The sequence below is a fragment of the Syngnathus leptorhynchus genome, chromosome 14 (genome assembly GCF_054491065.1).
Source record: "Syngnathus leptorhynchus isolate UIUO chromosome 14, UIUO_Slep, whole genome shotgun sequence".
NCBI lineage: Eukaryota > Metazoa > Chordata > Actinopteri > Syngnathiformes > Syngnathidae > Syngnathus > Syngnathus leptorhynchus.
The window spans coordinates 1,212,489-1,239,925 of NC_141208.1; the positions used below are offsets into that span (position 1 = coordinate 1,212,489).

The following is a 27,437-nucleotide window of genomic DNA, read 5'->3' on the forward strand; positions in this document are numbered from 1 at the left end:
CACAAAAGAACTCAAATTGGGGGGGACATTAAGGATAATAATTCATTGATAATGATAATTATTTCTCATGATAGAAATTTGACGAAGTAGGTATGATTAAATTCCCTTTTAGCCCCGCCCTCCCCCCTCCATTTGCACAATTTCTGTTTGGCGAGCGAGCGAGCACTTGAGTATGCTTCACGCACACGTGAGGGGAAAAGAACATTTGCGTCATTTCTTCCCTGTGGAGGAAATGAAAAAGCACCTTGCAGGCAGGTGCGTGTCTTCCAGATGCCACGCCTTAGCCCCATCATATTTAAGGTGCGCACCTACCCGCCGCAAGCATTCACCCACTCTGAGGAAAAAGAAAAAAGGAGCACGTTATCCAAGAGACTATCAGGTAAGTCTCTCCAGATTGACATTCAGGCTACATTGCATTATCCACCCGGGGTGTATTTTTGAAACATATTTGGTATGTTATTTTATCTTTGAACGGCGCTGTCCTTGAGTGCCAGGAAAGGCGCCTTACAAATAAATTGTATTATTATTATTATTCCGCTTATCCAAGGACGGCGACTTTATTTTTAGTTGGGAACGTCACATCGTGATGAAAAGGAACATATGGCAGATTTAAAAGTTGCTCTAAAATTGAGCAATTAGCCTCAGCACATGTTCATTTTAAGACTGAGTCATAAATGACTGAGATGAATATTATTTGTGTATTATTGATTTAGGCAAAAGCTTTTTTTTTTTTTTTTTTCAGTTCTGGCAAATATTGACATGCTCTAAATATTTTGCTCCTTCATCTGTGTGTTTAGAATGCATCGAGGGCTCATCCTGGTTGCGGCCGCCTTGGCGCTTCTGGCCACCGCGCGGGGGACGGAACATTTGACCTTTGACAACGATGTCATGGTTTGCAATTGTCTTTGATATTTACAACAACAACAAAAAAGCATCGGTGGATTGGCAATTTTCTTTCATTTTTCTCAACGACACTTTACTCATTTTCCTTGAAGGTTACAAAACAAGTTTGATTGCTTTCTTAAGACTCCTAGCTAAATAAAAACAGATGCAAAAAAATCCAACTGAACTCTATTGAAGATTTTTTGTTGTTGTTGCTTTGTCTTTACACAAAGTGGATTTAGAGACGTCATCGCATTGATCAGAAGATTTAAACAACTTATTTATTGACTGTATAGTAGATAAATCTGCAAATAATTGACTCCCACTGACATATATTGGGAGAAAAATAACCCAAAACCCAAAGCAACAAATGGTTGTCGAGAAACTTTGCGACTTGCTTGCTCAAGTGATGAAAAGTAAACCTTTGCGTGGTGTTTTCTCCAGGCCAACGTGACCCGGGAAGGCTGCGGCGTGAGCAATCTCTGTCTGGAGGACCCGGATGACTGCGACCCTGCCAATGAGGAGACCGCCACCGGGTGTCTGTTTGCATCCTTGAACGCAGCCAGCGTCATGTCCCCCGACGGCTTCAACTTGTCCGTGGCTCTCAGTGGAAACTCCTCGGGATTGATCGCCTTTGGACTCACGCAGAATTTCACCGCGGTGAGAGACCACCTCGATAAAAAGGAATAACCGAGAATATTTTGATGCAGAAATCACCTCAATTCAAAGATTTACTGAGTGACCGAGAACCGAATCCATTTGGGAAATAGAGAAAATTGCCGGGTTGTCTCGGACGGCATGAGTGACCTCTTGGTCCGTCTTTGTCTCCTCACAGAATAACACGCAGCTGTTTGTGTGTGGAATGGACAGCAACAATACGTTTTTCTTTCAAACCTTGTCGAGAAGCTCAGATGGTATTCTGACGCCAAACGAGAGGGTAAGCCTCGCCTCCTTTGCCTCCCCTGGCCTCCTTCCTTCCTTCCTTCCTAATGTTCAAATTGTCTCTCAATGTGATCGAGCTCACGTGAGCACTTTCCGTGCGCCTGGTCCGTCTTCCCTTTGGTAAAACCTGTTCCTGTGTCAACTCCGGCGAAATTTGCCAGCGGAACGGAGAACTTTTTCTGCCAAGCCGAGAACAAATAGCTCAAATGACACGGCCCGACGCGCCTTTTTCTTTTGTTGAAATTGGAAATGAAAGAAATGTTTCCGGAGCAGGGGATTTGATGCTTTCCTTTTGTCTTTCCTTAGAACACCACTCAGATTCGCAACTATCTGAACGGGACCCTCATCCAATGCGAGTTCATCATCCCTAATGTAAACACAACTATGAACGGCGAGATGATGGACGGGACCACTTCCATTGTAGTCCTGGGAAACGGGGAGGTGAACATGACCAGCAGTAAGCGACCATTTTTTTTCTTTCACAGCCGCACTTTGACAGAGCGACGACATTCCCGCTTGATTTGGCTGAACCATTGCGCATATGACAAGGAATTCCAATCTAGTAGTGGGCACTTCAAAGTTGTGCTTCTGCCCCCTTCAGACCGGACAGAAAGCTTCACGCTAATTCTAAACAGCAGTCAGGTGAACCTCACCAACGCCGAAGGCACCGTCACCGTCCCCGCAAGGGTTCTGAACATCAACCGGGTCGGCTGCGGAAACACCAAACTGTGCATCGAGTCGCCCGATGACTGCGACCCTATGAACGATGGCGGGTGTCTTTTCACATCCTTGGAAACCACCAGCAACACCACGGCGGGAACCTTTGACATCATGGTGGAGCTCGCCGGCGAGTCCGACGGATACGTGGCTATGGGGCTGACGGCGGCCGCGTCGGAGGTGAGGCGCACTAGAATCGCAGACTGCTCCATTTGGATACTTTGGCCTCAAATGATTCAAGAATTTGGGTGTCCAAAGAAAATCTCCAAAGTTATGAATTCAAAATTGTTAGGGAAAAAAAAAAAAGATCTTTGGTGGCAGAAACCAACGAGAACATTGACTTCATCGAACCAAATATATGTCAAACAGATTGTCTTTGAATTTTGATCACACAAAAAAGCAAAACTTTAGTAGCAGAAATCTGTGTGGGGTTTTTTTTTTTATGTGCAAATCGCTAAAAATTCCTAACCCAAAGATGCCTGACCAGAAATTAAGGGAATTTGATTTATGCGTCAAGTCTACATCCCCATGAAGCAAGAGCGCTTTCTACATTTGTTTCTGCAGGGTATCACCAATTTGTTCATCTGCGGAAGAAACAGCAGCAACGACTCACTTATAATCGGCCAAGTGGACCTAAACAACACCGACAATTCTCTCACTGAAATAGAGGTGAGGCTTCCCATTTTCATCAACACATTTCTGAGTCCTAAAACCGCTGACTTAAGTCTCCCCTAAATCGTGTGACTTAAGTCGGCTACCTCTGCTTTTGGTTGCGCTGCAAATCCTCCTTCGCCTTTCATTGGCTGCCAATTGATCAACACGTCGGCCCGCCGTATCTCCACCTTCATAGGGCGTGGCCGATACGGATATCGTTGTGACCGGAATGTCCATCCGATGTACCTTCACCATTGCCGACGTCAACGCCACTGCCAGCAGACAAGCTGTCACCGGAACCCAGAACATGGTCTTGCTGGGAAATGGAGCCCTAAATGGAAGTAAGCGAGACTCTTGAACCCATTGGTCATCACAAAGACATTCCTCACCCAGTCTGCTTCCTTCAGGTGAGATTGGGGCCTTCAATACCATTGAAAACAGCGGAACGTTGGACATCACAAACCCCTCAGCTAACATCCTATCAAATGAGGTGGATGAGGGGCTCTTGAACATCTCCCGGGAAGGCTGTGGCAGCACGAACCTGTGTCTGGAGATGCCAGACGACTGCAACCCCTTGACGGCCCCCATGTGTCAGTTTGTGTCATTCAATGTCAGCACTCTGAATGCAAATGAATTTAACATGACCGTCCGTCTGAGCGTATATTCCATGGGCTACGCTGCCATTGGACTGGCAGTCAACGAAACGCAGGTGAGGCACGCTGACCGATCAAATGGCGTCCGAGGAGACCCAAGGGAGCCACACCCAAGTGTTGACCCTCTCCCATTTGTTTACAGGGCACAAGCCAAATCTTTGCCTGTGGAAATGACACCACCACTGGAATGGTCTTTTTCAGAACCTTGATCAGAGACAACACTGATGGAAGTTTAACTGTAAACAACAGGGTGAGTGAGACTCCCGCTTGAGCACGGCCGCAGACTTTGTCGTTGTCCAATTGTGATTAACCACAGCGACCGTGTGTCCACAGACTGTTATGGATATCGTAGTCGAAGTGATGAACAGGTCCATCGAATGCCAATTCACAATCCTCAATTTAAATGGCGTGCAAACCAGGGAGACCAACGGCACAATCGCAAACGTTCTTCTGGCAAACGGAACGCTGGATGGAGGTAAGTCAGAAGGCGCACAAGCAAAAGTCATCAAGGAAATCAATATTTCCCGAGGTCTCAACTCTCTGTCGGTGATTTTCAGGTACGCTCGACCCCTTGAATATCCTTCTGAGCCAGATGGCGAACCTCACCTCACCCACCGGTGCCATCAGTGGCGGTGAAGATGGCGGTGATGATGGTAGTGCGATGAACGGTGCACGGGCCCAAAGGAGCAGTGACGGTAAACCAAGATTTGAAACGCAATAGCAACTTCAAAGTCTTCCCATGGCTCAAACGCAGAGGTTGGGCCTGGCCTCCTAAGGTTCCCTGAACCACTTGAGAGAACTCAAGACAACAATTCTCCCACTTTAAGATTGAAAGACGTTTTGCAGTCTGACAAAAGTGACGTTCTTGTCTTTTCTCTCCCCCCGCGCAGCCTTGCTGGCCCTGCTGAGCCTCGTCACGCTGCTGGCCACGCTCCGAGGCTAAGAAGGGTCAGGACAAGCGGCAGACGAGGAGTCCGTCCGTGCGTCCCGATGACATTTACAGCGCTTGCTGTACGCCTGTGAAAACACCACATCGTGTGTTCCGATAGAATTTTTCCTTTGTCGTTTGCATGTAATCATTCTCAACACTCAAAAGCGTCCCCCGGCACTGCAACGGCTGGCGTGAGTAGTGTGACTGGGAGCGGCGCCATGAAGGCAGCTCAATAGACACGTCTAGTCTGACGAGTTGGGACTGTTTGAGTTAGTGACCCAGCCCTGATCACAATTATTTCGTCTTTGTTACGTGTCAGCAATGTAAATTATTTATGGATGTGGAAAAAAAATGTGCACCAATAAAGTTGAAACTATGACTTACTCTGGGCCTGTTCAGAGACAATTTGACATCATTTTCTTTCATTACGCAACCACTTATGACACATCTGGCCAAAATGCATCAACACAGAACAACACGTGTCTCTTGTCAGGAGCGATCCAGTCTTGATTTTTAGGCTTGACTCTTTATACGGCGATATCCAGCGGCAACTTAGCAGAAAAGACAACCCAAGTATGCTCGTTTGGTTTCAAGCAGCCATTTCACGAGTTTCAGTTTCACCAACCGCAGAACTCCAATTAAACAAACAATGCTTGCGTAATTCTGCCACAATTCAATTCAAGGAAGACACGGAAGAGCGGGGTGGCGCGCGTGGCCTCACCTCGCCTCGGAACGCCACGTCTTCAAGGTTAACGCCACCTGCGGCTGACTGCGAGGGAGGGCCTCGTTTCATTGTCGATTAATTACGCAAAAAAGCCGTCATGACATTTTAATATTTTATTGCAATTCATTCCTTTACAGTAAAACAGAAGTCGAATAGTATTTTTAAAAAAACGGACACGCAAGGGGGTCAAAGCCACCGACAGACAGACGACGACGACGAGGAGGGAAGCCGACAAACGAGTCTACGAGAGCTAAAAGGAAAAACACCACCAAGGCGCAAACATGTAGGCGGTTGCGACGTGCTAAAAGAGGCTACACAGCGAGTCACAAATGAACACAACAACTGCGTGTGCGCTTGCACGTCATGCTCCTTTCCGTGCACGTCAGCTTTTTTTTGAAATCGTGGTCAAATGATAAAACTCAAGTCCGGGTTCCTACTATTAGCGTTCAACCGCAGCGAGGTGCGGCGCGGCTGGTGGCTCGACGGCCTACGAGTCGTCTTCGCCGTTGATGCTGTCGCCGTCGTCGTCCCCTTCTACGTGCTCGCCTTCTTCCTCCTCCTCCTCCTGCTCTTGGCTCTTCACCTGCGTGAACCAAATTGTCACAACGCGATGATGTAACACCACGGCAGAGCGCTTGAAATAAATTGACATTTAAACAAAACAAGAAAAATCAAAAGAAAAGGATCGTGCGTGTCACAGAGCAATATTTTTAGAGTCGATGATTCAATCGGTAATTGGGTCTGTCGGTTGGATCATCGGATGCGATTGCAAAAGGATTGATTTGAACAGAAGATGTCTGTCTGAACAAAACGAAATGAGTGAAAGATGTTTTGCGACGGTGACTTCTTGAGCCTTGATGAATGTAGTAGTTTGAGGCTACTTTGGCTGCACCAAAGAACTATTTGGCCATGTTTTGTTTCTGATTGAGCCAGTAGTTTCATGCCTAGCATGTCAGCAAATAGGTGAAATCCTTGGATGATTGTTTTCCAAAGCAAAAGCACTGCTCTCATGAAGGACTCCAGAAATGGCAATGTTAAAAACAGAAATTAGCACAATGTTCATTTACACCATGATTTGGATTTGGATTATTCATTTTCTTTGGTAGGTTTCGGTCATACCTCCTCCTCTTCCTCCAGGAGGTCCGTCTCTTCTTCGTCGTCCTCCTCCTCCTCTTCCTCCTCCTCTTCCTCCTCTTCCTCCTCGTCTTCCTCGTCAGTGTCGTTCAGCTCCTGGCTGTCCCGCTCCCGCTTCAGGGCCTCCTCTTTCTTGCTGCCTGGGTGAGGCGGGGAGGTCACCTCGCCTGGCTCGGGCTTCATGCCTTTGGACTCTGCCGGAAAGCAAGCGTGACAAAATGAGCTTCCCAGATGTCTTTTCATTTTCAAGTGTTTGAAAAATGTAACTTTCCCGGCCGGGCAAGGCATGTTGATTTTCTGAGAGGGTCTGCTAATAATAGCTACCAAATTTCACTTTGCAAGGTGTAAACTGTCTTTTGAGATTTCAAGACATGGTTGTGGTTGATGGCGCACCAAATTTTCCCATACACAACAACAACAAAAAATCTTCACTTGGCATCACTTGGTTGAAAAATTTGACGGCATTCCCGTCTTGTCAGCTGTGGCTCCTTGAGGAATTTGCAAATGATACGCCGCATAGTAAACATGGCATTTGCCGTGTGTTTCATGCTCCACCCACACGCGACACAATGGAACCTCTCAAAGCCCCGCACTGCTGCCACTCGCCCATCTCGTCTTTTGGTTGACTGTTAATCGGAATGTGCGCCGGCTAACAAAACGGGAGATTTGTCGGATCTCGTCGCCACCGTACGTTAATTGTCCTACCTGATTTCTTGCTGTGGTCCTTCTCCATGCGCTCCAGGCTTTCCAGGAGGTCGTCCACTTTGCTCTTAATTTGAGTCAACTCGCGCTTGATGGTCTGCAGCTCGTCGACTTTTACTATGAAGGAAAAAAAATTCCAAGGTTTGTGATGAACTCCTGCTCATCTTGGTTGATCTTTTGGCAAATTTTGGAGTTTGACGTGTGCTACCACCACAACGGCGTGAAGCTGGGTCTGGTACTCACTACTTCTAGACGAGTAAGCCCTCTGGCTGCTCTTGGAGGACGAAGAGAAGCTGCTCTTGGTGCGCCGGCTGCTTCCTCCTCCTCCTCCTCCTCCTCCGCCGCCGCCGCCTCCTCCTCCTCCTCCGCCGCCTCCTCCTCCACCGCCGCCGCCGCCACCACTGAGGCTGACCCGCGGGCGCTTGGACGGGATGACGGCGCGGGAGAGCGGCGGAGGCGGGGCGGGCACGCGGGACGGGTACGAGTACATTCTGCGGTGCCAAAGGAAAAAGGCATGAGACCGCTTTGTGCTAGAGTCGTTTCCAGAGTAAAGGTGACGGCGGGCTCACCTGTCGTAGTAATCTCTCTGGAAATCGTAGTCCAGTTCAAAGGAGGAACTGCTGCATGGGAGAAAAGGAAAAACACCATTGAAGCTTGCCTTGGAACGTCGGCTCAAATGCACTCACCTGTACATGTCTCCAGCTGAACGTTTGGTGGTTTTGGAACGATGCGGTTTGGGCTCCCCGGCGAGGTTAATATCTGAGGGGGAAAAAAAATAGACCATCAAAATACCCGACTGGCTGCATAATCCCAGTTACTTGAAGTGTCAGGAAGACGGTTGCAATTTCCACTTCCATTTGATGGAGTACTATTTTTGCAAGTCTCTCACGAGGCAGTCTCCATTTTTGTCAACTATTTGGCTTGGTCCGGCTCGAGCGACTGACTCAAAGGCACATTTGAATAACTTTGCGAGTTTCCCAAAAAGAGCCGTCGTGCGATTCAGAGTGCGCCAAGGACAGAGTGCCGGTGTGCTTGGTAATGCCAGACCACGCTGTCCAAAAACAGCCTATTATCAAAAAGGTGGGGGTCTTCCTTACCGAGCACTTGGCCGACAATCATCCGGCCATCCTCGCCGGCGACGGCAGAGCGGGCGTTGCGCTCATTGGCGTACTGCACAAAAGCGTAGCCCTTGTGCACGGAGCAGCCCACAATCTTGCCGTACTTGGCGAAGATGGCCTCCACGTCGGCCTTGGTCACCAGCAGGGTGTTGAGGTTGCCGATGAACACTCGCGAGTTGAGCGAGCGCGGGTCTGTCTTGTTTGTCACGTTGCTGGCGGCCATCAGGCTGGCGGCGGTCGAACGGCTGCCGGTGTCGGTAGGGGACATACACACAAACAAACAACACACGGTCGTTTAGCCAAAAGGTGACGCGCGAGAAGCTTCGACGTCTTCCACGAAGGGCTGGAAGGGTCTGTAGAACAGGGCCGTTACTCGGACCTTCACCGAGGAACTCGTGTGGTCGGTCAGGGCTGCGCGCGATTCGGTTCAACCTATCAAATCAGTTCCCGATTGAGGATTCCCCTGAAACTTTTCGAGTTGAATTATATTTAGGGTTCAACTACGCAGTTTGGGACATTTTCCTCAAAAGGCACACTGGCTAATGTTAAAGTTGACGACACCCCGTTCGTCTTGGCTTTGGAAATCACGGACCATTTTGTGCAAGTGAGAAGTCCAATAGTAATAAGAGCCACAAGTAGGCAGCAACCTGCAAGCAAGAGTTCATCATCAGCATCATGTGACCATGTCTCCATAGAAGACATTCAGATCATTTAAAACAAAAACTGAGCAAAATGCAGATGGAACACAGGTGTCCGCATCAATGTTACTTCTACTAAGAAGCACCTTGTCCAAGCCAACAAGAGAGGACAACTTAAAACAGCTCACTTGGTCATTTGAGATCCATCACATCGCCAGCAAACTCAAATTGGGGCTCCATCATGTTCATATTGTGCAAACATGGTGCAGGATCTGCTCAACTTAACAACACAACAAAGCTCACTTAAAAAGGTAGACAGACGGGTGAGTTATTCCCCCACGTGATACTTCCTGAGAAGTTGCCGTGTCATACAAAGCATGCAGTTTAACAGTCATCTGAAAATGACCACAACAAAAACTCATTTGAAATCATACATGGATGACCACAGTGTATTTAGAGATTGAGCTTGTTTTTTTGGTAGCAATAATGTTTGATTGAATAGATGTTATGCAAATGAAGGTTCGCTCGCCACTCATTGGCAGACACCCGACGTTGCGGGCCAACTTTTGAGGAGAAATCAAATCATCCCGTCTGATCCTCTGCAAATGGTGATGGCGATGGAATATTGAAACAGATTGCGTCCAAGCGATTTCAGGTCGCATCGATACCATGTCCAGACGATTGTGTAACGAGCATTTTGTGCCACGCCATTGTGAGACCCCCACCAGAGTTGAACAATTAAGCAACCCCCACAGAGCAAACATGAAACGGCAGCGACATCAACAGTGACTGCCTCCTGAGAGGATGCGTGTGTGTGTGTGTGTGTGTGTGTGTGTGTGGGGGGGGGGTTGTTTAGGTGGGTCGTGACTCACTCCATAGCGTCTGTGTGCAGGGCAGTCGTCTGTTGTGTCTGACACTGTGGGCTGGGGCTGACTTTGGCCTGGGGTCTCGAACCTTCACCTTTTGGCCTGAGATTTTTAACTGAGGCGAAAGAAAACAACAACCACATACACCTGAGTCATGCTAAGCAGGGGTTACGGCGCAGCAAGTCTTCTTACCTGTGCAGTGCAGATAGGTGGCGAGTGTCAACAAAAACAAGACACCTCGGACGGCTAGCTAGCATTTCCCAAACTAAGACATGCACGCAGAACATTTTTTACAACGTGACTGACGGCTGCGCGACGACCCATTTCGAGTACCACTGCCAATTTCACAGGGATAAAAGGAGAAAGCTGCAGGCACACTGGCCTTTTGTCTGGGTTCTGCGCTCCACTGGGTGTCATTTGTTTTGGTGTGAGTTTTTTTCTTCTTCTACATTTCATTCTTAACGACCGGTTGCGTTTGAAGATCTCAATGGAAGTCACCTGACGGCCATTTCTGCTTGTTCAAAAACAACGCATTTTTTTCTGAAATATGTACGTCCTCCTGCAGCAAATTAACATTGCCTGCCATTGAAGGTGGGGTGAGTACATTTGTGCACGCACTCGAGGGAATATCGGTTTTGTGCCAAATTAATATTTTCCTTTCATTAGAAAAGCATGAAAATGCATGTTGTTGTCTTACAGTTTGCATAATTTTGCTTTTTGGTTGTCCTTGTTTCAGATCGGGATTGCCCGGCCTTGCTGAAGGTCTGACCTTGACTGCGTTGCATCTCATCTTCAGCTCATTTGCTTCTGCCTAAAAAAAAGTTTAGCATTCTTCTTAATTTCCCATTGTTTTTTTTTCCCCTATTGAATTTTTCTATCGTTCGAGCGTGTTATGCAGAAGTCTGTCTTTTTAGTTGCAATTTAGGAGGATCAAGGATCGCATTGAGTTCCTTCAAAATGTGTCAGCAAACACATTTCATTGGCATGTAATGAGCTCAAGCATGCCATTATTATCGTATTAAAGGTCACGTTTAGCTCGAAGGCCAATAAAGTGGCGAAGGAAGAAGTTGACTGAAGCTCATCCGACAAGTATTTCAACATGCATTCAAACAACTTCCTCCTTCGTGTGCGTCAATGAGCACAGGAATGCTTTAAGGAGTCTTCGCAAAAAGAACGATGAGAAAAGAAACTCACAAATCTGGTTACTACGACTAGAATTACTGCTGTCAGCTTTGATGCTAGGACGATCCCGGATGGATGATTGCGGCACGGCAGATATGTTTGGCATCAGGTGCTGCCAAGTGCAAGCTTAGCGTTGAAAACATGAAACTGGATCTAAGTGGGTCATAGGAATGAAAACGTTTAGCACAATGGTCAAGGCATCTAGTGTTGCTGCAGATTAACTATTCTGAATATGTGTGGGGTTTTTTATTTTTAAATATATCGCTGCTGGGGAAAAATAAAAGTCTGGCAGGAAAATGTCAATTTCTAACGAGCACAAAAAGTCATCATAAATACGTCACTTGTCTTTTGTGGGGATTTGCATGCATGAAAATCTTTTGTGCTTGCTGACGTTTGCAATTTCTAATGTGTTTGTTAAAGTGAGTAGCAGAGTAGCATTTTGAATTGATATTTTTGTGGCTGCTGCCTATGATTTCAAATACGATTGAAACGTCACTCTTTAGAAATCCGCTTTATGGGGTCTTGCGTGTGTGAAAATTCAATTGCTGATGCAACCCTTCTCAATTCCGACTGTACACCAAGTATTGCAGTTTTGTACTGTAACTACTTCATTGTTGTATCTTGACGTAAATTTCACGAGTCTTTGTCATTCCCCCCCCTCTCATTGCTGCTTCTTCACATCCCTAAAGGGCAAAATGTTTTGTTAGTTATACATTGTTCTGTCAAAGATTTCAGACACAAGTCAAAAATTGTCTTTACAAGCATATGTTCTATACACCCCCACTGGTCTAAACATGTTAAATCTCATGATGGTAGTATTGCATTTGTGGAATATGCAGAAAAATCCAGGCCCTTAGTAGCAATCTCAGAGGGCGGCCATTTGCCCTGTACTGAAAATGACATCACAGCGTCATGGCTGAAAAATCCATGACAGGATTTCATCAGGAGGCTGTCCTGATTGCTGGGTTTGATGATGTGAGAATTGTATTTCATATGTCAAGTCTTTTTCTCTGGTGCCAATTACAATGTCTAATATGCAAAAAGTATTGCGAGCTCTTTCACTGTCGTCCTTTTGTAGGTATTGTTACATATATGTTGCTTTCTTTCCCCTTTCACAATTTCTATTGTACAAAGTACACAGGGGTCCTTTTGACACAAAATAAAACTTGAACTGTGTGTGTGTGTGTATCTGATTTTTGACTGCTTACATTTTTATTTTCTTATGTCACCATGAATGTGATTTTCAGTTTCATCTCCCTGCTGCAGCTCATTGGGACCACTACAGAGGCAAATTAAAAGGGATGTGACATTTTCTTTACTTTCAAAATATAAACCACCATCATAGTCTTTCAGTGAAACAGGCTTTTAATTAAGCAACAAATCTGGGGTCACGTGTAGTCCAGATAAAATTGGAAGGAAAAAAAATGTCCCCTTGTCCTCAAAATGGCCCCCGTCCTCAAAATGGCCCCCCGTCATCCTCATCATCACCACTGGAGGGAAAAAAAACACTTTCCAAAAATAAAAAATAAAAATTACCGACTGTTCAGTCTGAGCCAGAAAAGCAAAACTAGTTTTAAAAAATGACCGACACTACATGAGCAAACACGCCCCGATAGCGCCACCGTCAGGCTTCAAAGTGAATCAAATGCTCCCCTTGCGCTTAACCTAGCCGTGGGCTAGGCTTAAGGGCTAGCGTGGCTAATATTAGCCTGGGTGCTAAAAAAGGCGCAGTAAACATGTCAATATCCACCCAAAAAATTGCAAAACCAGCAAAAGTCTGCGTCGTGTGGTCGATTATCAGGGAGGGGGGAGTTAAAACTAGCAAACCAGACGAGCTAACTAAGGCTAGTTTAGCCATGTGTGCGTGAGTGAAGGGAGGGAGGGAAGGTAATGGAAGGGAGGGAGGGTCGTCGTCGCCTAAAAAGCGTGCCAAAAACACATCAGTCCAGTCAAATTGTAGGTTTCCTCAACAACCGCCACAAAAATCAACCTAGGCCAACTTGCAAAACTGGAAGAAACTGCAGCTAGGGTGCCTCCAAAGGTGCTTTTTGGTTGTCCAAATCACAACATTTTGTTTTAATCTGGGGAGCAGCAGGAGGAGGAGGATGGCGACTAGCTCGGCAAAATCGAAAAAGCATCGCGGGAAAAAAAATCCAAAAAGAAAAGAAAAAGGAAGGAAAAATGAAAAATAGCTGGGAACAAAATACTCACCGCGACCCTTTACGAGCACAAAATGCCTTGCTTTTCGGTAAAATCGCTCAAATTTTGTGATATTTAGGTCGTCCTTTAGGCGAGCGCAGGCTTCTTTTAGTGAAGCCCCCGGTAAGCAGCGAGCGAGCAAGCGAGCGAAGCAGCTAGCTTTCGTCTTCAGCTAACGTCAAGGCTAATGGCGCATTAGGGGAGCGCTGCTTTTGCTGCACGGCGCGACGCGAGCGAGCGGGAGAGGGGCGGGTACTTTTCTCCACGCGGTGAAAAAGGGCCCGCTCGTTCCTGCTGTGGCACCGGTGTGCCTCGTCCTTAGAACCGCGCTCACTTGTTGTCGAACAAGCAGATCTTTTCATTTTTCCAGGAGATACATTCAAAACAAATCACACGCCCATAGACCGTTTGATTAAGTAATTCCCAAATCGTTTCCTCGCACCAAATATAATGTCTTGTCATCATCATTGTGGGACAGCAAGTCGTAGAAACAACAGCGTCGTCGCTGAGTCCGCCAGCAGAGTGCGCTGTTGGACTATGTCAGTAGTTTCGAAACGTATTCAAAACACAAAGCAAGTAATCATGAGTAAATATACAATGGGGGGGGGGAAGTAATACACGAATTAAAATATTTTTCCCAGACCTAAATATACACAAGTAGAGGTTAAATGGTTACCCAAATGTCTGTGCAAAAACCTTCATAAAGTAGGTCTTGAAAAATGGGGATAAACTACTGTCCATAATTAACCTCCAATACTGGTTTAGCTCCCCCTAAAATGTGCTCACTCTTTAGCTACAGCAAAAACTACTGTTTACTGAAGCTTGCTGAACCATTGCGACCACTGTATTATACTGCCATCAGGTGGCCAAAGCGCGCACACCCGAAGTAGTAGCATCACGTCGGTTAAATCAAAAGATGTGGCCAAAACTATTTCATACTTTACATCCTATTAAATGATGTCACAACTGTGGTTTTACATTTTATTATAAGTATCATAGAGCGCCATTGTCGTAAAGTTTGACATCTGACAGAGACAATACTAATTTGAATCCAAATGAAACCATCATGTACTGTATTGCTTTATCGGAGATTTAATACATTGTAATCATAAAATCGAGGTCGTTTCAAAGTCTTATTTTTTTTTTAATTTGAGGCAATACCAGATTTTGACCACATGGCCTTCTCATCAATGATTAATAAAATCACGCGAGTTGCATTCAGCTGAGGTCCCAAAAAATGTTTATGTATCTTAATTTGATCTCACTCCTGTGCCAATTGTCCATCTGGTTCTGCAGCGTTTGTTTACGACTGTGCGCGTGCACGTGGCAGTGTGGTATCCTGGGATTCTTCAATAAAAAAAAGTCCGTCTTGCAGTTCCAGACGGTAACCAGATCTGTCCTTTGTGCACCTCCTCCATCAGGCTCATGTCGGAAGCAGATGTTTCAAACGAGGGTCTTCATCTCCCTAACATTATCTCCACGTGTGATGGCAAGAACATGTCAGCTCAATTTGTTCAGTGTTTGAGGAAGAGGATTTGTGGCCAAATGCATACGGCAGCCTACAGACAATAACATCAGATTGGAGGTCATTGCCGTTGATCTGAGAACAAAACCAAAAATAGTAGTTTGACTTTTGACAGCTGTTTCTAGGAGGTCATCAAAGTATAATAAAAAATAGCTTTCAAGTGTGATAACGCTTTGGTCTATCGGAGTACTGCATGCTCCAGTGTACAAAGGCTCACAATCAAATATATCTCATATCAATATTATTACTAATCATTTCAATCTTGTGCTTGATTTTTTTGTTTTAATAATTCTGATAATCATAATTTGCACATATTTTAGATCACAATGTTGTCTTGTGATATCATAAAATTATTGTTATTATTATCATGCTTGTGCCTTGCTAATTTATTTTTCACTGATACTCAAATCAGTACTATGATGAAAGTATAAATGTTTTTTTTTTGAGGGGGGGGGGATAAGATTGCAGCATGTGCGGGCGCGCACATGGAAGCGTTGCCTCCAGCTTGCGCACGCACCCTGAGAGTCATCTCGGACCCGAGCAGAGTGGAGACGTCAAAGCCGCAGTCAGGAGTATTCTGGCTGCAACTCATTTGCAACGCTCGACAGGACCTCCACCTCACACGCTCGGTGAAAAGCGGATGTTGCGTTACGTGCCTGTGAGTACATTTATCCCATTTAGCAAGGAATCAAACTGTGTGTTACACCATAATTGTTCAGTGACAAACAATGCTAGATATTTACATGTGTTTTAAATAAGGCTTCATTTCAACTGTACAATCTTGCGAGGTTTCCGACGTCAGTGCCATGCCAAGGCTGTCCGACAAATTGTTGTCTGTGACTGATATTGTGGCGTTTTTTTGGGAATATCGATGATCTTTGGCTGCTGATTGTTGCTCGTGGCTGTTGACACTTGGTGGAAGTCGGTGGAGGGGTCAGTAAAACTCCATTTGTTGCTCCAGCTCTTCCCCTCCAAACTTCTGTCCCAACAACCACTAAACCACTAACCCTAATGTTACCCTTACTCCCAACCTTATCATCCATCCCTGACCTTGACCTTCTGACCCTAACCCTGCGCAACCTGGTAGGTCTCCCAAGACGTTACTTTGAAAACAGGGGCTCCATAAGCGGAAAGTGCCGGACCGCGGCCAACTATCGGCGCGAATGCGGACACACGGGGGGGAGGCTCGTTGGTGTCGTTAAAAAACCCAGCAACGGGTTGAGAAAACAGTGACGTCATTCACGTGTGATCTGGGACTGGGCCATAAGAAGGATGGATGCGCTCGCGTCTGTGGATGGGATCCCGCTGACATTTTTCACTCCACTGGCCATCTGGACCAGAAGGCGCGAGCGTTTGTAAATCAAGAGCACACATTAGCTGCTTTTGAATGGCCACAGCTGTATTTAGCTAAACTCAGCCAGCGCGACACCACATGAGACCGAGCGAGCGAGCGAACGGGTTGACATTTCCACATAGCGTGTGCTGGCTGGCGGAGGGCTTTGCGGGAAAACTTTTTTAGTTTTACCGTAACACTCTTCTTTATGGAACCCAGCCCAGAATGTTTTTCTCTTCATGCTTGGACTCCTTTGCACGGGGGTCTGCTTGGTAAAGCCTCTCAGTTTGATTCCAGTTGGGACTCACCCGAAGCCAAACCCCTCATGAAGCCAATGCATCCTAACCCTGAACACGTTGACCAACCCCAAATTGAAGAACCCAAACGAATCTTAACCTCAAACGCTACCTATCATCAGCCCGTAGCCAAAACAAGCACAAAGCTAACTTAGCTAACTTTAGGCTTAGCAAATGCCAATCACTTTGTCCTAGCTAACACCAAGCACTCACTTCCAGTATTTACTACCCTGATCCCAAACTGTGAATCCCGAAGCTCGACCATTTCCACGGACACAATTGAAATCTCTCTAATTAGTATTGGCTCCCGGTTCCCATGCCTCCCTCCGTCTTACAGGAAAGACCATAAAAGAGTAAAGCAGACTATAGCAGTAAACCACGGTCATGAAGCATACAGTTAGGAGCCGGGCCGGGCCGGTCCTTCAGAAGTCCACTTACTCATCGTCTGAGTCGCATCCGCATTAAAGAACCCGACCGGGTCGTACCCATGACTCATTCGCTGCTGTAAATGACATCATCGACACAAGTGAAGCCATAAGCCGTGGTTTGTCATCTTTCCCAACAAACAAACCACTGGACCAGGTTTCACTCATTTTCTCAAAAGTGTCCTGAAAACGTATTCCAAATTTCTTGGGGGTCAACAGAGAACTTGATAGTCAGAAGGACTTTTCTTGGTCTATCAAATATTTGGTGGCATTTTGAATGTCCTCTTGCCAGCCGATTACAAATGTGTCTACTCCTGAACACTGACACTGTCGTACTCAAATCATTGGCGTGAAAGCTAGGATTCCTGATCCTGGATCCCCAAATCATGCTCCGTCTTGTTTCCCCTAAATAGGTCTGACTGCGAAGACTCCGCTTGTTGAAAATGTGACACCCGAGAGGTGTTCAGGACAGCTCGACGGCATCGTATCGACCCCCGAGATGTGGCCCCCGGACTTCGGACCTATGGACCTTGGACCCCTGGACTCCCGGATGACTCTTCCTGGTTTCTTCCGAGACGGGGAGGACCACCAGGACACACTGTATTCCGGGGTCCGGTCGTCGGGTGTTGTCGGGTTTTGCTGCGCGCCTAGGACATCCGTGGCCTCTCTGGATCTCACCTGCGGGTCCAAACCTGACATCACCAAGAAGGGATTCTACACAAGTCCTAATATATCCAAAGGATTCTGCAACAGTTCCCAGACGACCCTTCCGGTATGCCACGATCTTCCCGGATGGACCGCATCTCAAAAACTAGCAGAGGACGTAAAACAAGAGCCCGCAAAGGACACCACGGTACGTGACCGGCGGTGTCTTTGGACCGATTGCAGCGCTACCTGCAGGAGTCAGGAAGAACTTGCGAGGCACATCGAAAAGGTGCACGTGGACCAGCGTAAGGGCGAGGACTTTGCCTGCTTCTGGGACGACTGCATCAGACGCCGAAAGCCCTTCAACGCACGGTACAAGCTGCTCATCCATATGAGGGTGCACTCTGGGGAGAAGCCCAACAAGTGCATGGTGAGTTGCTAAGATAAAGACACCACAGACTTGGGGGCAAATGTCCTTGTTGGCTGAAGACAAAAGCGGGGAACAAGCTGGCATCATGAGGGAAGCTCAATGGATGTTGGCATTTTTTGCAGTTTGAAGGCTGCTCCAAGGCATTTTCCCGCCTAGAGAACCTGAAGATCCATCTGCGGAGCCACACGGGGGAGAAGCCGTACATCTGCCAGCACCTTGGCTGCTCCAAGGCCTTCAGCAACTCGAGCGATCGCGCCAAGCACCAACGAACACACCTTGACACGGTCGGTCGGTCGGTCAAGTCTTGAAGCCCCGCACCTTCACGCAAATCCTGTCCGTTTCTGATCTTGTTTTTCTCACAGAAGCCGTACGCCTGCCAAATCTCGGGATGCGCCAAGCGCTACACCGACCCGAGCTCTCTGCGGAAACACACCAAGACTCATTCGGCCAAAGGTGCGCGGGAGGCCCAGGTATGACGATGGGATAGAAATAGGAAGCTTGATTTCCAAGTGTTTGCTAGATGAACGTTGTTATCAAGTCGGACTCTCAAATTATTAAGATCTGTCATTGTCACAGGTTCAAATTGACTCTGTAGGGGAATCAGCTCAATCTGGCTCAGCTCTTCCGGGCTTAAACAACTTTCCAGGTCGACCAATCTGTACACAAGCTATCAAACTATTTTTGTTTTGTTTTTCAACCAAACCCTCGAGGCGTACTAACACTCAATCGTGTCTCCTTCAGGTTCTTACACAAACGGAGGTAGCTCGGACTCTGTGGTGTCCCCTCGGGTGGATGTCCACCATTACTGCATGGAGGAAAGCTTCCAAGGGTCAGTCAAAAAGTTGACTTTTTGCTGTTTACTTGAACTCAGACTTTCCTGACATCTTGTGTCCGTTTACATCCAAGTAAAAGCTTCAAGTCTTCTCTTTATCAAGCCAACTGGACTTGAGATGGTTTGGACACACAAAACGAGTACCAAGGTTTCGTCCAATCCGAAAGCACGAGGCTGATTTATGAAGTCTCCGGCAAAAAGGCCCTCCCCCCCCCATCCCCCCACCTCGAGGGACCCACAAGAAGGAACGCTCCATCGTCCACCCAAACCCCCTTTACGACCCCCCTCCTCCCCCCAGCTGCATATCATCCCTACAGTTGCTTTTCTTTTTGCGCTTGGCAGCCTTCGGTTTCCATGTTGAGTCAGAGTGTTTGTGCTCAGTCAGCACATTCCTAGATACACCCCCCTCAAGCTAAGGTGGAAATCATGTTTTTCCACTGCGTGAGATCTTTTTGAACCTTTCAATGTTTTTTGCAGGATCAATGTTTGTTTGGACGTATTGTCAGAATTTTGCCCAGTCAGAGATGACAAAAGCGCCTGCCTAGGAGCTGCTACTTGTATCGGACACCTATGCTACTTTCCAACAACCAGCCGTTTGATTCAAAGCGACCATTTTGCCTTGAGTTGCAGCTCCTGGAAAGTGAGAAATTGAAAATGTCGTCACATTTTCAATTTCTTTTGATTGACAGGATGGAAGCCCTGTTTGTCAGGTCAGATGACGCTGGACTGCAACAACAACAACAACAACTAGGTAGTCACGGCAAGCAGCTACCACAACAACAGAAAGATCACAAATGCAGCTTCACTCCAGTTTGACTCTTCTTTGCTTTAGCGTTCCCCAGCGAACTCTTTGGTGAGAGGAGGCCGTTTCGGCCAATCTCCGATGAAGGTCTTGCCCAAGTGTCTGCGTATTTCCCGCAAGCCTCGACAGCGCCCCCTGCAGGTACGCAAGGGCTTTCAACAAACGCAAGCATTAATTAGCATTTAATTCAGTGATACTTTTGTGCACCACTAGAGGGAGCCCATAGCACACTTAAGAATAGCCGTGAATAATATGTGGCTTTACCGAACATGTGACGCAGGGTTCGATTTGATCCACGACCTGCACGACGACGACTTCCTGTTCCACACGGGAGATGTCGACCGGCGCCTTGGCCTGATGGACTCGTGACAATCGTGCCGGAAAACCAGGAAAAAAACAAAACAAAAATAACAAAGGAGGCCCATTTTTGCCATATGTTCTGCATTTATTTACTCAACTGCAGAAGAACAATGGCTCTCCAGTCCCCCCAAAAATCTATTTTCTTGTAAATGTTACTATGGAAAACGGTTATGTCCCTGAAGTTGCTGCAACATGCTATGTTTAAGTAGCAAATATGGATTTTGTGCTAAGATTTAAAATAAATCCAAACCTTGAATAACATCTATCCAGTCCATGGTTGTCATTTGAGTTCATGTTGCCATCTATTGTACATTTCTATCATTACACATATGGTCATGAGGGGTTTTGTTTTTATTCGCAAAAACATTTCATAATACTTTTCCCATGCAGTCAGTGACAAAATTGAATTGAAAGTCTTTTGTCCGTGACTTTGGGACTCAAGAAGCTCCTTGTTTTTGATTACGCAGCGCTCCCAACTTGCACACTTGGTTCTTTTTTGCATTTCACATATTGTTTCATCACGTCTTGCTGCAGGATATGTCTCCATCTTGCCTCACTTCCATAACGTCAAATACTACATTTAAATTTGGATGTTTACATCAAATGTTCAAAACCATCTTGCATCTTTTAATACATGCCATTTATACATATATATATCAGGGTCAATGTGTTGTGGTTGTTCATTTGAAGCAAATGTATAATAATATTGGCTGCCGTGTAAAAAAGCAGCAGTTGCTTTCTTTTTTTTTTTTGGTTGAACTTCCCCTATAAAAGTGTCAGCAAGTGGTCTCACACCTGAAGGGTTGTCGGTCGCACACAAGCAGCCAGCAAAAAGGTAAGAGACGCGCTTTCTCACCATCCACAATTTCATTCAATTCTTTCGTTAGGGGATTCGAGTACACTAAAGAAAATGTTAGAAAATTCTATTAGTTTATTGAATTAATATGAGCTGGGGTTTTTTATTTTGTATGTAACTAAAATAAATATTGAGACAGTAAAAAACAATGTATATTTGATCACTATCGAATGTTAGTGCTTTTGTCTATCTAAATAAGAAAGATGACAATCTATATTTGTGTTCTCCAAATCATTTATTTGTTCATGAATTTCCCCGTGACTCACTGTAAATAAAAGATATTTTAACAAGACGAGAATGAATGTTGCTCTGCAGCAAAATCAATCTTTGCTTTTGATCATTCCACCCTGTTTTGCTATTGGACGCCAATTAAATCTTCGAAATACTCATTCCAATCTTAACCATGACATCCAATCAAAAGCCCTATTGACTAGCAATTTTGCAACTGTTTGCGTAACGGATATTTGCACAAAAACGGTGGCACAAGTCAAATACTGTGAGTGCTTCAAGTCTCCCATGCCTGTTCAATTTCAATAGTGATGTGTGCGGCCATTCATTTTTCCAATCCACAAAAGGTTTTCGTCTTTATTTTTCATCACTAGAATGTCCGATCAAGGCGAGACGACGTTGGAGCCCTCGGGTTTCAACGTGCCCGCGTTGGAGCCCTGGGGTTTCAACGTGCCCGCTCAAGCATCGCCTCCACCGTACGAAGAACCGGCGCAGCAAGATCCACCGCCTTACTCACAAGACTTATTAGAAGATGGCGAACCCGACGGCGAAACTGCGGCCTACGACGTGACAGAGGGCGACCAGTCCTGCGTGGATAGTAAAGCGGAGACTCAGCCGGAGGACGTCCCGCTGGCCGAGACGTCGGCTTTCGATGACAAGACGGTCAGGAGAGCGTTTGTTCGCAAGGTTGGCGATGACTCAAATATCCATCTCGACAAAGAGTCCGATTGAATGCGAGTGAACCAACGGGCGTGCCGCGAACCGTAGGTCTTTAGCATCCTGACCCTGCAGCTGGTGTTTACGTTCAGCGTGGTGAGTCTATTCACCTTCTCCAGCGTGGTGAAGAAGGCGGTGCAGGACAACATTTGGATTTACGTCAGCTCCTTCATTATCTTCGCCGTGGTCTGCCTTGCCCTTAGCTTCGCCGACTCCCTAAGGCGCAGACACCCCTGGAACATCATCGGCCTGGTGAGTGAGCCTATTATGGGATCGACTGTATTTGTCTTTCAATCCCATGACGAGCCACGTTGGTCTGGACATTCTGCACTGGCAACCTGAAGGCTTCTGCTCTTGGCCAGGGTTTTTAACCATAGTGTGGAGCCACATTCAGGCTTTTGAGCCAAAATGCTTTTGCTAAACTGGTTCGTCCTCAGGCCATCGTGACGCTGAGCCTGTCGTACGTGGTGGGCACCATGGCCTCCTTCCACGACACCCGGGCCGTCATCATCACCATGGCGACCACCTTGGTCATCTCCCTCAGCATCATCGCCTTCTCGGCGCAGGTCAGGTTTGATCCTGCACACGGCCGTTTGGAAGCACAGCTGATTTGTCTGACGGGATGGATCACTCCGCAGACACGCTACGATTTCTCCTGGTGCTACGGCATACTGCTCATCCTGATGGTGGATTTGCTGATGTTCGGCTTTTTCAGCAGCTTCTACTACTCGTACATCCCTCAGGTTTGCTACGGCTCCTTGGGCGCCCTGCTGTACGCACTGGTAAGAACTATAAGGAACGACTCGCCAAAAAAATCGATATTTGCCGTCAGTGTATGGATTATTTATTGCGACAGAGAGAACAATTGATTGCAATTAGTGCAAAGCACAATTAGGCTGAGTCGGGTTTCAAAATGAAGGTTGAAGCGGGACCTAAAAATGTCTTTTGTCTTCCTAACTCAGTTCCTGATGTGCGACTGCCAGCTGATGATGGGCGCACTGAGCTACCGCGTGGACCCCGAGGAGTACGTCAGCGCGGCTCTCATTATCTACCTGGACATCATGCTCATCTTCATCTACCTTATGGGGAAGCGCTAAAAGCCTCTCTCTCTCTCTCTCGCCTGGCCTTCTGCTTCTTTTCCTACTTCTCGACAGCCATTGTATTATTTGTCAAGGCATCACGGGCAGACCTTTTGTGGCTCGGAATCAAAACGGTGCAGATGTTCATCTTTCAAATGTCCTTTTTGAGCTAACAGTACATTCAAGTGCAAGATTCTTGTGGCAGAAAAAGACAAATCTTTTCCACCATGAATGTTTGCCTCCAGTAAATTGTCAATTGAATGGATTGCGACATTCCTTGATGTGTTTGAAAACAGCAGTCCCAGCCATCATGACATGCGCTTGTTACCAGAGGCAGGCGTAGTTGAAGTGGACCTGCAGCAGGTAGCGCATACGTATCTGCGCCGGGTCGTATACGATGAACTCGTTGTACAGGAGAGAGTAAGCTCCGCCCTTAGACGCACTCTGCGTCGTCTTGACGCCGGGACCCATCGGAACGGTCACGCCGTTCCTGAGAAAAGTCAGAAAAGACAGAATGAGTACTTCTGCTGCATGGTCGATTTGACCCAGAAACATTAGTGCTGTTCTGAGAAATGGATGAAAAACAAATGATTAAATGCCTTAGATCAACCATTGCTGTTGCTCTGGGTCAAATTGACCCCGTAAGTAAATGGACATTAAATGAGGACGAACATGCCCTGGTTCAGAACGACCCCAGGAACATCACTGTTGTTCTTGAGGCACAAACTTAAGAACAACAATAAAGGCCCCGGCGGGAGCAGAGACAACAACTACTTACAGAGAGACAAAATTCTGGGGGTCAGGTCCGGTCCGCCCCATGCCCTTGGTGCTGTGTTTGCCTGCCGGCAGGTTTTCGGCGTTGTAATCTGCGTCGAGCAACTCGTTGCTGTCTCCCAGGGCGACCTGCACGTACACACGTCAGCGACCAATCGCACACGCGTACAGGAAACGGTGGATACCTCGCACAGCAGCAGCAGTCCCACTTGGTTGTGGTTCCTGGCAAAACAGTAGTTGGCGCTCTTGGACGACATGTCGGCAAAGTAGATGCCTTTGCCAAACTGCAACAACAACAACAACAATGGCTGAAATATGTGAAGCGCGACAATCAATGACATTCGCCATTCTACCCCTCTACTCTCACAACTGGACTGATTTCTCCTACCATGTAACCTGTGACGGGAGCTTCGGGGGGAGCCACTCTGAGCCCCTGGCTGAGGATGCCCACCCAGTTGGAGAGACGGGAGCCGTGCCACAGCAGCATCCTGGCAGGAGGGGGAGAGAAGAAAAAAAACATTTACGGTGCTCTCTCTCCTCAACGCCTGCCACCGGCGGCTTTGCCATCCAGACCTGTTGGGAATGTGCGACAAAAAGTGGCTGCCCTCGCCTTGGCGATCCACAGCGAAGATGTCCAGCACGCTCATGGTGTAGTCGCAGTGCGTGGAGGCGTGCGTGGACTGCAGGTACTTTTCGATCACCTTGGCACAGAAGAAAAAAACAAAGTCCAAAACACCAAGGACACGCCGGTGGAAAAAATGCCGACCTTGTATTCTTCGCCGACTGGGTCTAGGGGGTGGAGCTGGCAATTGAGGGAGCGGTAGTGGCGGTCCAGAGGATGCTCGTCGTGGCCGTCACCGGCGCTCTGCACCATTTTCACCGCGATCTGGATGTCGCTGAGGGCCTGCACAGGAAAACGTTTCCAGACCTCAACAATGAAGCTTCTCTCCTTGAGCACAATTACCTCCAACAATTCAATTTTCTTCTTCAGCTCGTCTTCTGTCCGAATGAGAGGCGGCGTTTTTAGCCTTAGGGGAGACAAACGAATTATTAAACGAGAAATTAGAAGAAAACGTAAAGTAAAGTTGCATTCCTCGCACCCAAAGTCATGTGGGATGCGCGTGTAGAACTGATTGCAGGCCTCCAGCAGCTCACGGCCACAGTCTTTCCTCTTCAGACACGCCTCGATCTTCTTGAGAGCCGTGTAGCCGGCGCTGATCTGCTCCAACGTCAGCTTGCCTGCAGTAGAAGACCATTGAAGAGAACAAGCTTGGAAAGTGAGTGGAGATGTCGTTGTCTTGGACTGACCGAGGGGAGCCTTGCGCGTGTCAAACTTCATCTCCAGCACCACCTCCTCCATGGCTTTGATATCACAGATGAGCTTCAGGAGAGACTGGACCTTTGGGTCCAGCTCGGAGGTCTTCTTGGGCGCTTCGGCCACCGACGGGATGGGCTTCTCCTCCTACAAAACAGTTTGGAAGACAAAAAGGTCAAATGGAAAAAGTGAATTGAACAAAAGGTGTCAAGGGAGAAAACAGAACACCAAATGTTTTTGAAGCCCGGAAGAGAAAGACCACCTTTGCACTCGTGCTGTAGTCCATGTAGACCATGTCGTACTTTCCAGCCACCTTCTGGAAGCTCGTCCTGTGCTCCCACTCGTTTTTGGTTTTGTCCAAAAACCTGAGGCCCGGAATTCAAAACGGTTGGGAAAAATCCACCTTCGAAAGGAGAAATGCTCGTGGTGGTCTCACTTGCTCTTGAAGAGCGCTTTGGCCTTCAGCAGGTCTCCGCCGCACGGCGTCAGGCTGGACTGACCCACTTTGCCCACTGGGGGGCATCAACAGAGCGTTGGAAAAACGTTCAAAAGAGAGAGCAAGCGCAACCCAACGCGCTGGCTGGCTGGCTGGCTGGCTGGTTGGCTGGGTCGGTCACTCACCTCTGCCCCACCTCAGCCACACGCTGAACACCTTGGCGGCGTCATCCTCCAGCAACTGGATCAGGTAATATTTGTTGTTGTTGAACTGAAGGTTGGTCTGCAGAAACACCGTGAAACAAAGCTCGCCTTCATGAAGGGCCCTTTCTCAAAGAGTCCAAGCAAACGAAGCAAGTTACTTGGTTCAGCATCACGTCGTAAACGTCCTCTCCTTCGCTGTAAACGTGAGCCTGGCCCAAAGACACAAACGCAGCCAAACTTGAGCGGCTGGCTCACACACCAAGCCCGACCCGAACCTTCGTCGGCTGGGAGCAAGCGATACCTTGCCGAGCTTGGCTTTGCATTCCGTGTCCACCGGAGCTTTTCCCTTCATCACCACCGTCTTGACAACTTTTTGCAGCGGAGGGAGGACGAAAAAGTTTGGCGGATGTCACAACGTCCCACACATAGATCACGTCACATCCGGCGTGAATCATTTTGTGTGCCTCTGGGTGTCGCTTGTGTTTCTTTGGTTAGCGTGCATGCGAGTGTGCCTATCCAACACACCTTCACTCGGCGGCGTCTCTTCTTTGAGTTTCTTGTCTGTGCCGCTGGCCTGGCTCGTGCTCTTGCCTCGCTTCCTCTTGCCTTTGGACGGCTGCTCCTCACACTCTTCCGCTTCCTGTTTCATCTCCACTGGAGCGCCGTTGGGAGCAATGACGTCGTCCCCGGTGTCATCAGAAGTGGCTGGAAACATTTTGGATTGGTGACTGATATAAAATAAATGGATGTCAAACACACGCTCACCTGCTTTTAGCTTCTGCGAGCGGATCTTCCTCTTGAACTTGGTGACGGAGTTGACTTGGACCATTTTCTTCAGGTCCACCTCGTAAAGCAACCCTGAACTCAAGGTCAGGGAGACGCGGGTTTGCCCAGAGGTCACGGCCGAGTCCAGCAGGGCAGAGTCGGACGGAGAGTACGTCTCCCACTGACCTTCGTCGCCCTGCCACTGCCACATGACTGACACGTAACACGATGACATCTTTGTTAGCCGGATAAGGAACCTCTTTTGGTCTCTTAATAATGCCAGACAGAGAAAAATTTCACAACATAAACAGGTAAGGAACCATTGTGGGTTTCTCAATGCTTTAGCAAAGGTTAGGAACCATTACGTTGCCATACAAGGAACTATTTTTGAAACTAACCAGTGAGCTGGATGAGGACCCATTTTAAGTCCCAACATGGCTTAGCCAGAAAAGAACCCATTTGAATCCCCTCAAAAGTAGGGGAAGCATTTTAGGTACCAACTGGCCAGGCAACCAACTGCCTCTGTGAGGTTTCATATTTATTTGTGTGGATGTTTTGAGTGTCCTTCTGGATGCTGGGATCAATAAAGATTCCATCCATCCCCAATTTCTGCCATTTGGAGCGAGTGGAAGAACTGTGTTGACAATAAACATGTTCAACACAACATTAAGAGCTCCACCGGCACACGCAGTCAAGATAACAGCAGATATTGATCTAAAAATATTTATTACAATCAAATGTAGAAAGTCGTGAGTTTGCTTCTTGGCGCAGCAAGTGAGCGCTCACCTTTCTCAGATTGGCTTTCTTCATTTTCTGGAGCATTTCTGCTTCTGGAAGATCTCGTCGACCGCCTCATGACGGTTAATAAAATGATTTAAAAATGTATTACAAACAATATTTGCGACGAATCGCGCAACGGAAACAAAACATTGAATCGAAAAGAGGGGAGCGGGAAATGTTCCACTTCCTGCTCATTGGGCCAGGAAGTACAGTTGAACCTTTTCCGGGTTGTTGGTCATCGAGTGGTGGTGGTGCGTTCAAGTACTCAAGTGATTTTGATATCATCTTGTCGGA

General features: G+C 47.2%; 5 protein-coding genes across 15 annotated transcripts; 3 read left to right on the forward strand and 2 right to left on the reverse strand.

Moving 5' to 3' along the window:
* The first annotated feature begins 262 nt into the window (after positions 1 to 262).
* LOC147045797 (uncharacterized) lies at positions 263 to 5,184 on the forward strand. The gene is made up of 13 exons (XM_085930872.1): positions 263 to 379; positions 798 to 891; positions 1,327 to 1,542; positions 1,718 to 1,819; positions 2,131 to 2,281; positions 2,426 to 2,721; positions 3,106 to 3,210; positions 3,392 to 3,536; positions 3,603 to 3,904; positions 3,991 to 4,098; positions 4,182 to 4,323; positions 4,406 to 4,543; positions 4,739 to 5,184. Exons 2-13 carry the CDS (start codon positions 799 to 801, stop codon positions 4,789 to 4,791), a joined length of 1,851 nt encoding a protein of 616 aa, XP_085786998.1. The 5' UTR covers positions 263 to 379; position 798; the 3' UTR covers positions 4,792 to 5,184.
* A 419-nt stretch (positions 5,185 to 5,603) lies between these two features.
* On the reverse strand, positions 5,604 to 13,559 carry hnrnpca (heterogeneous nuclear ribonucleoprotein C a). Of its 7 annotated transcripts, XM_085930481.1 has the most exons (11): positions 13,355 to 13,555; positions 12,352 to 12,422; positions 11,156 to 11,296; positions 9,966 to 10,076; positions 8,437 to 8,721; positions 8,026 to 8,098; positions 7,909 to 7,959; positions 7,583 to 7,830; positions 7,343 to 7,456; positions 6,623 to 6,831; positions 5,604 to 6,086 (listed from the first exon to the last, which is right to left on the reverse strand). In XM_085930481.1, exons 3-11 carry the CDS (start codon positions 11,247 to 11,249, stop codon positions 5,991 to 5,993), a joined length of 1,281 nt encoding a protein of 426 aa, XP_085786607.1. In that variant the 5' UTR covers positions 11,250 to 11,296; positions 12,352 to 12,422; positions 13,355 to 13,555; the 3' UTR covers positions 5,604 to 5,990. The 7 variants fall into 7 exon arrangements, with proteins under 7 accessions (XP_085786607.1, XP_085786610.1, XP_085786612.1 ...); XM_085930484.1 differs by lacking the exon at positions 11,156 to 11,296 and having other exon boundaries at positions 13,355 to 13,559; XM_085930486.1 differs by lacking the exon at positions 11,156 to 11,296 and having other exon boundaries at positions 8,437 to 8,702; positions 9,968 to 10,076; positions 13,355 to 13,558.
* Positions 13,560 to 15,454: 1,895 nt separating this feature from the next.
* LOC147045799 (uncharacterized) lies at positions 15,455 to 20,113 on the forward strand. Its single transcript, XM_085930591.1, has 9 exons — positions 15,455 to 15,525; positions 17,335 to 17,996; positions 18,119 to 18,280; positions 18,359 to 18,466; positions 18,573 to 18,642; positions 18,738 to 18,825; positions 19,518 to 19,579; positions 19,661 to 19,771; positions 19,911 to 20,113. Exons 2-9 carry the CDS (start codon positions 17,421 to 17,423, stop codon positions 19,997 to 19,999), a joined length of 1,266 nt encoding a protein of 421 aa, XP_085786717.1. The 5' UTR covers positions 15,455 to 15,525; positions 17,335 to 17,420; the 3' UTR covers positions 20,000 to 20,113.
* Positions 20,114 to 21,076: 963 nt separating this feature from the next.
* Positions 21,077 to 27,360, reverse strand: parp2 (poly (ADP-ribose) polymerase 2). Of its 4 annotated transcripts, none has more exons than XM_085929769.1 (18): positions 27,150 to 27,360; positions 26,550 to 26,576; positions 26,364 to 26,456; positions 26,124 to 26,303; positions 25,900 to 25,967; positions 25,757 to 25,807; positions 25,581 to 25,677; positions 25,396 to 25,471; positions 25,222 to 25,324; positions 24,953 to 25,106; positions 24,745 to 24,883; positions 24,609 to 24,672; positions 24,411 to 24,548; positions 24,218 to 24,345; positions 24,033 to 24,132; positions 23,830 to 23,928; positions 23,649 to 23,773; positions 21,077 to 23,360 (listed from the first exon to the last, which is right to left on the reverse strand). In XM_085929769.1, the coding sequence occupies exons 1-18, from the start codon at positions 27,217 to 27,219 to the stop codon at positions 23,195 to 23,197; spliced, it is 1,878 nt and encodes a 625-aa protein (XP_085785895.1). In that variant the 5' UTR covers positions 27,220 to 27,360; the 3' UTR covers positions 21,077 to 23,194. The 4 variants fall into 4 exon arrangements, with proteins under 4 accessions (XP_085785895.1, XP_085785896.1, XP_085785893.1 ...); XM_085929770.1 differs by having other exon boundaries at positions 26,550 to 26,632; positions 27,150 to 27,356; XM_085929767.1 differs by having other exon boundaries at positions 26,364 to 26,576.
* LOC147045801 (protein lifeguard 1) lies at positions 21,450 to 23,529 on the forward strand. Of its 2 annotated transcripts, XM_085929771.1 has the most exons (5): positions 21,450 to 21,761; positions 21,843 to 22,043; positions 22,229 to 22,357; positions 22,430 to 22,573; positions 22,754 to 23,529. In XM_085929771.1, exons 1-5 carry the CDS (start codon positions 21,450 to 21,452, stop codon positions 22,886 to 22,888), a joined length of 921 nt encoding a protein of 306 aa, XP_085785897.1. In that variant the 3' UTR covers positions 22,889 to 23,529. The 2 variants fall into 2 exon arrangements, with proteins under 2 accessions (XP_085785897.1, XP_085785898.1); XM_085929772.1 differs by having other exon boundaries at positions 22,229 to 22,573.
* Positions 27,361 to 27,437: the final 77 nt, after the last annotated feature.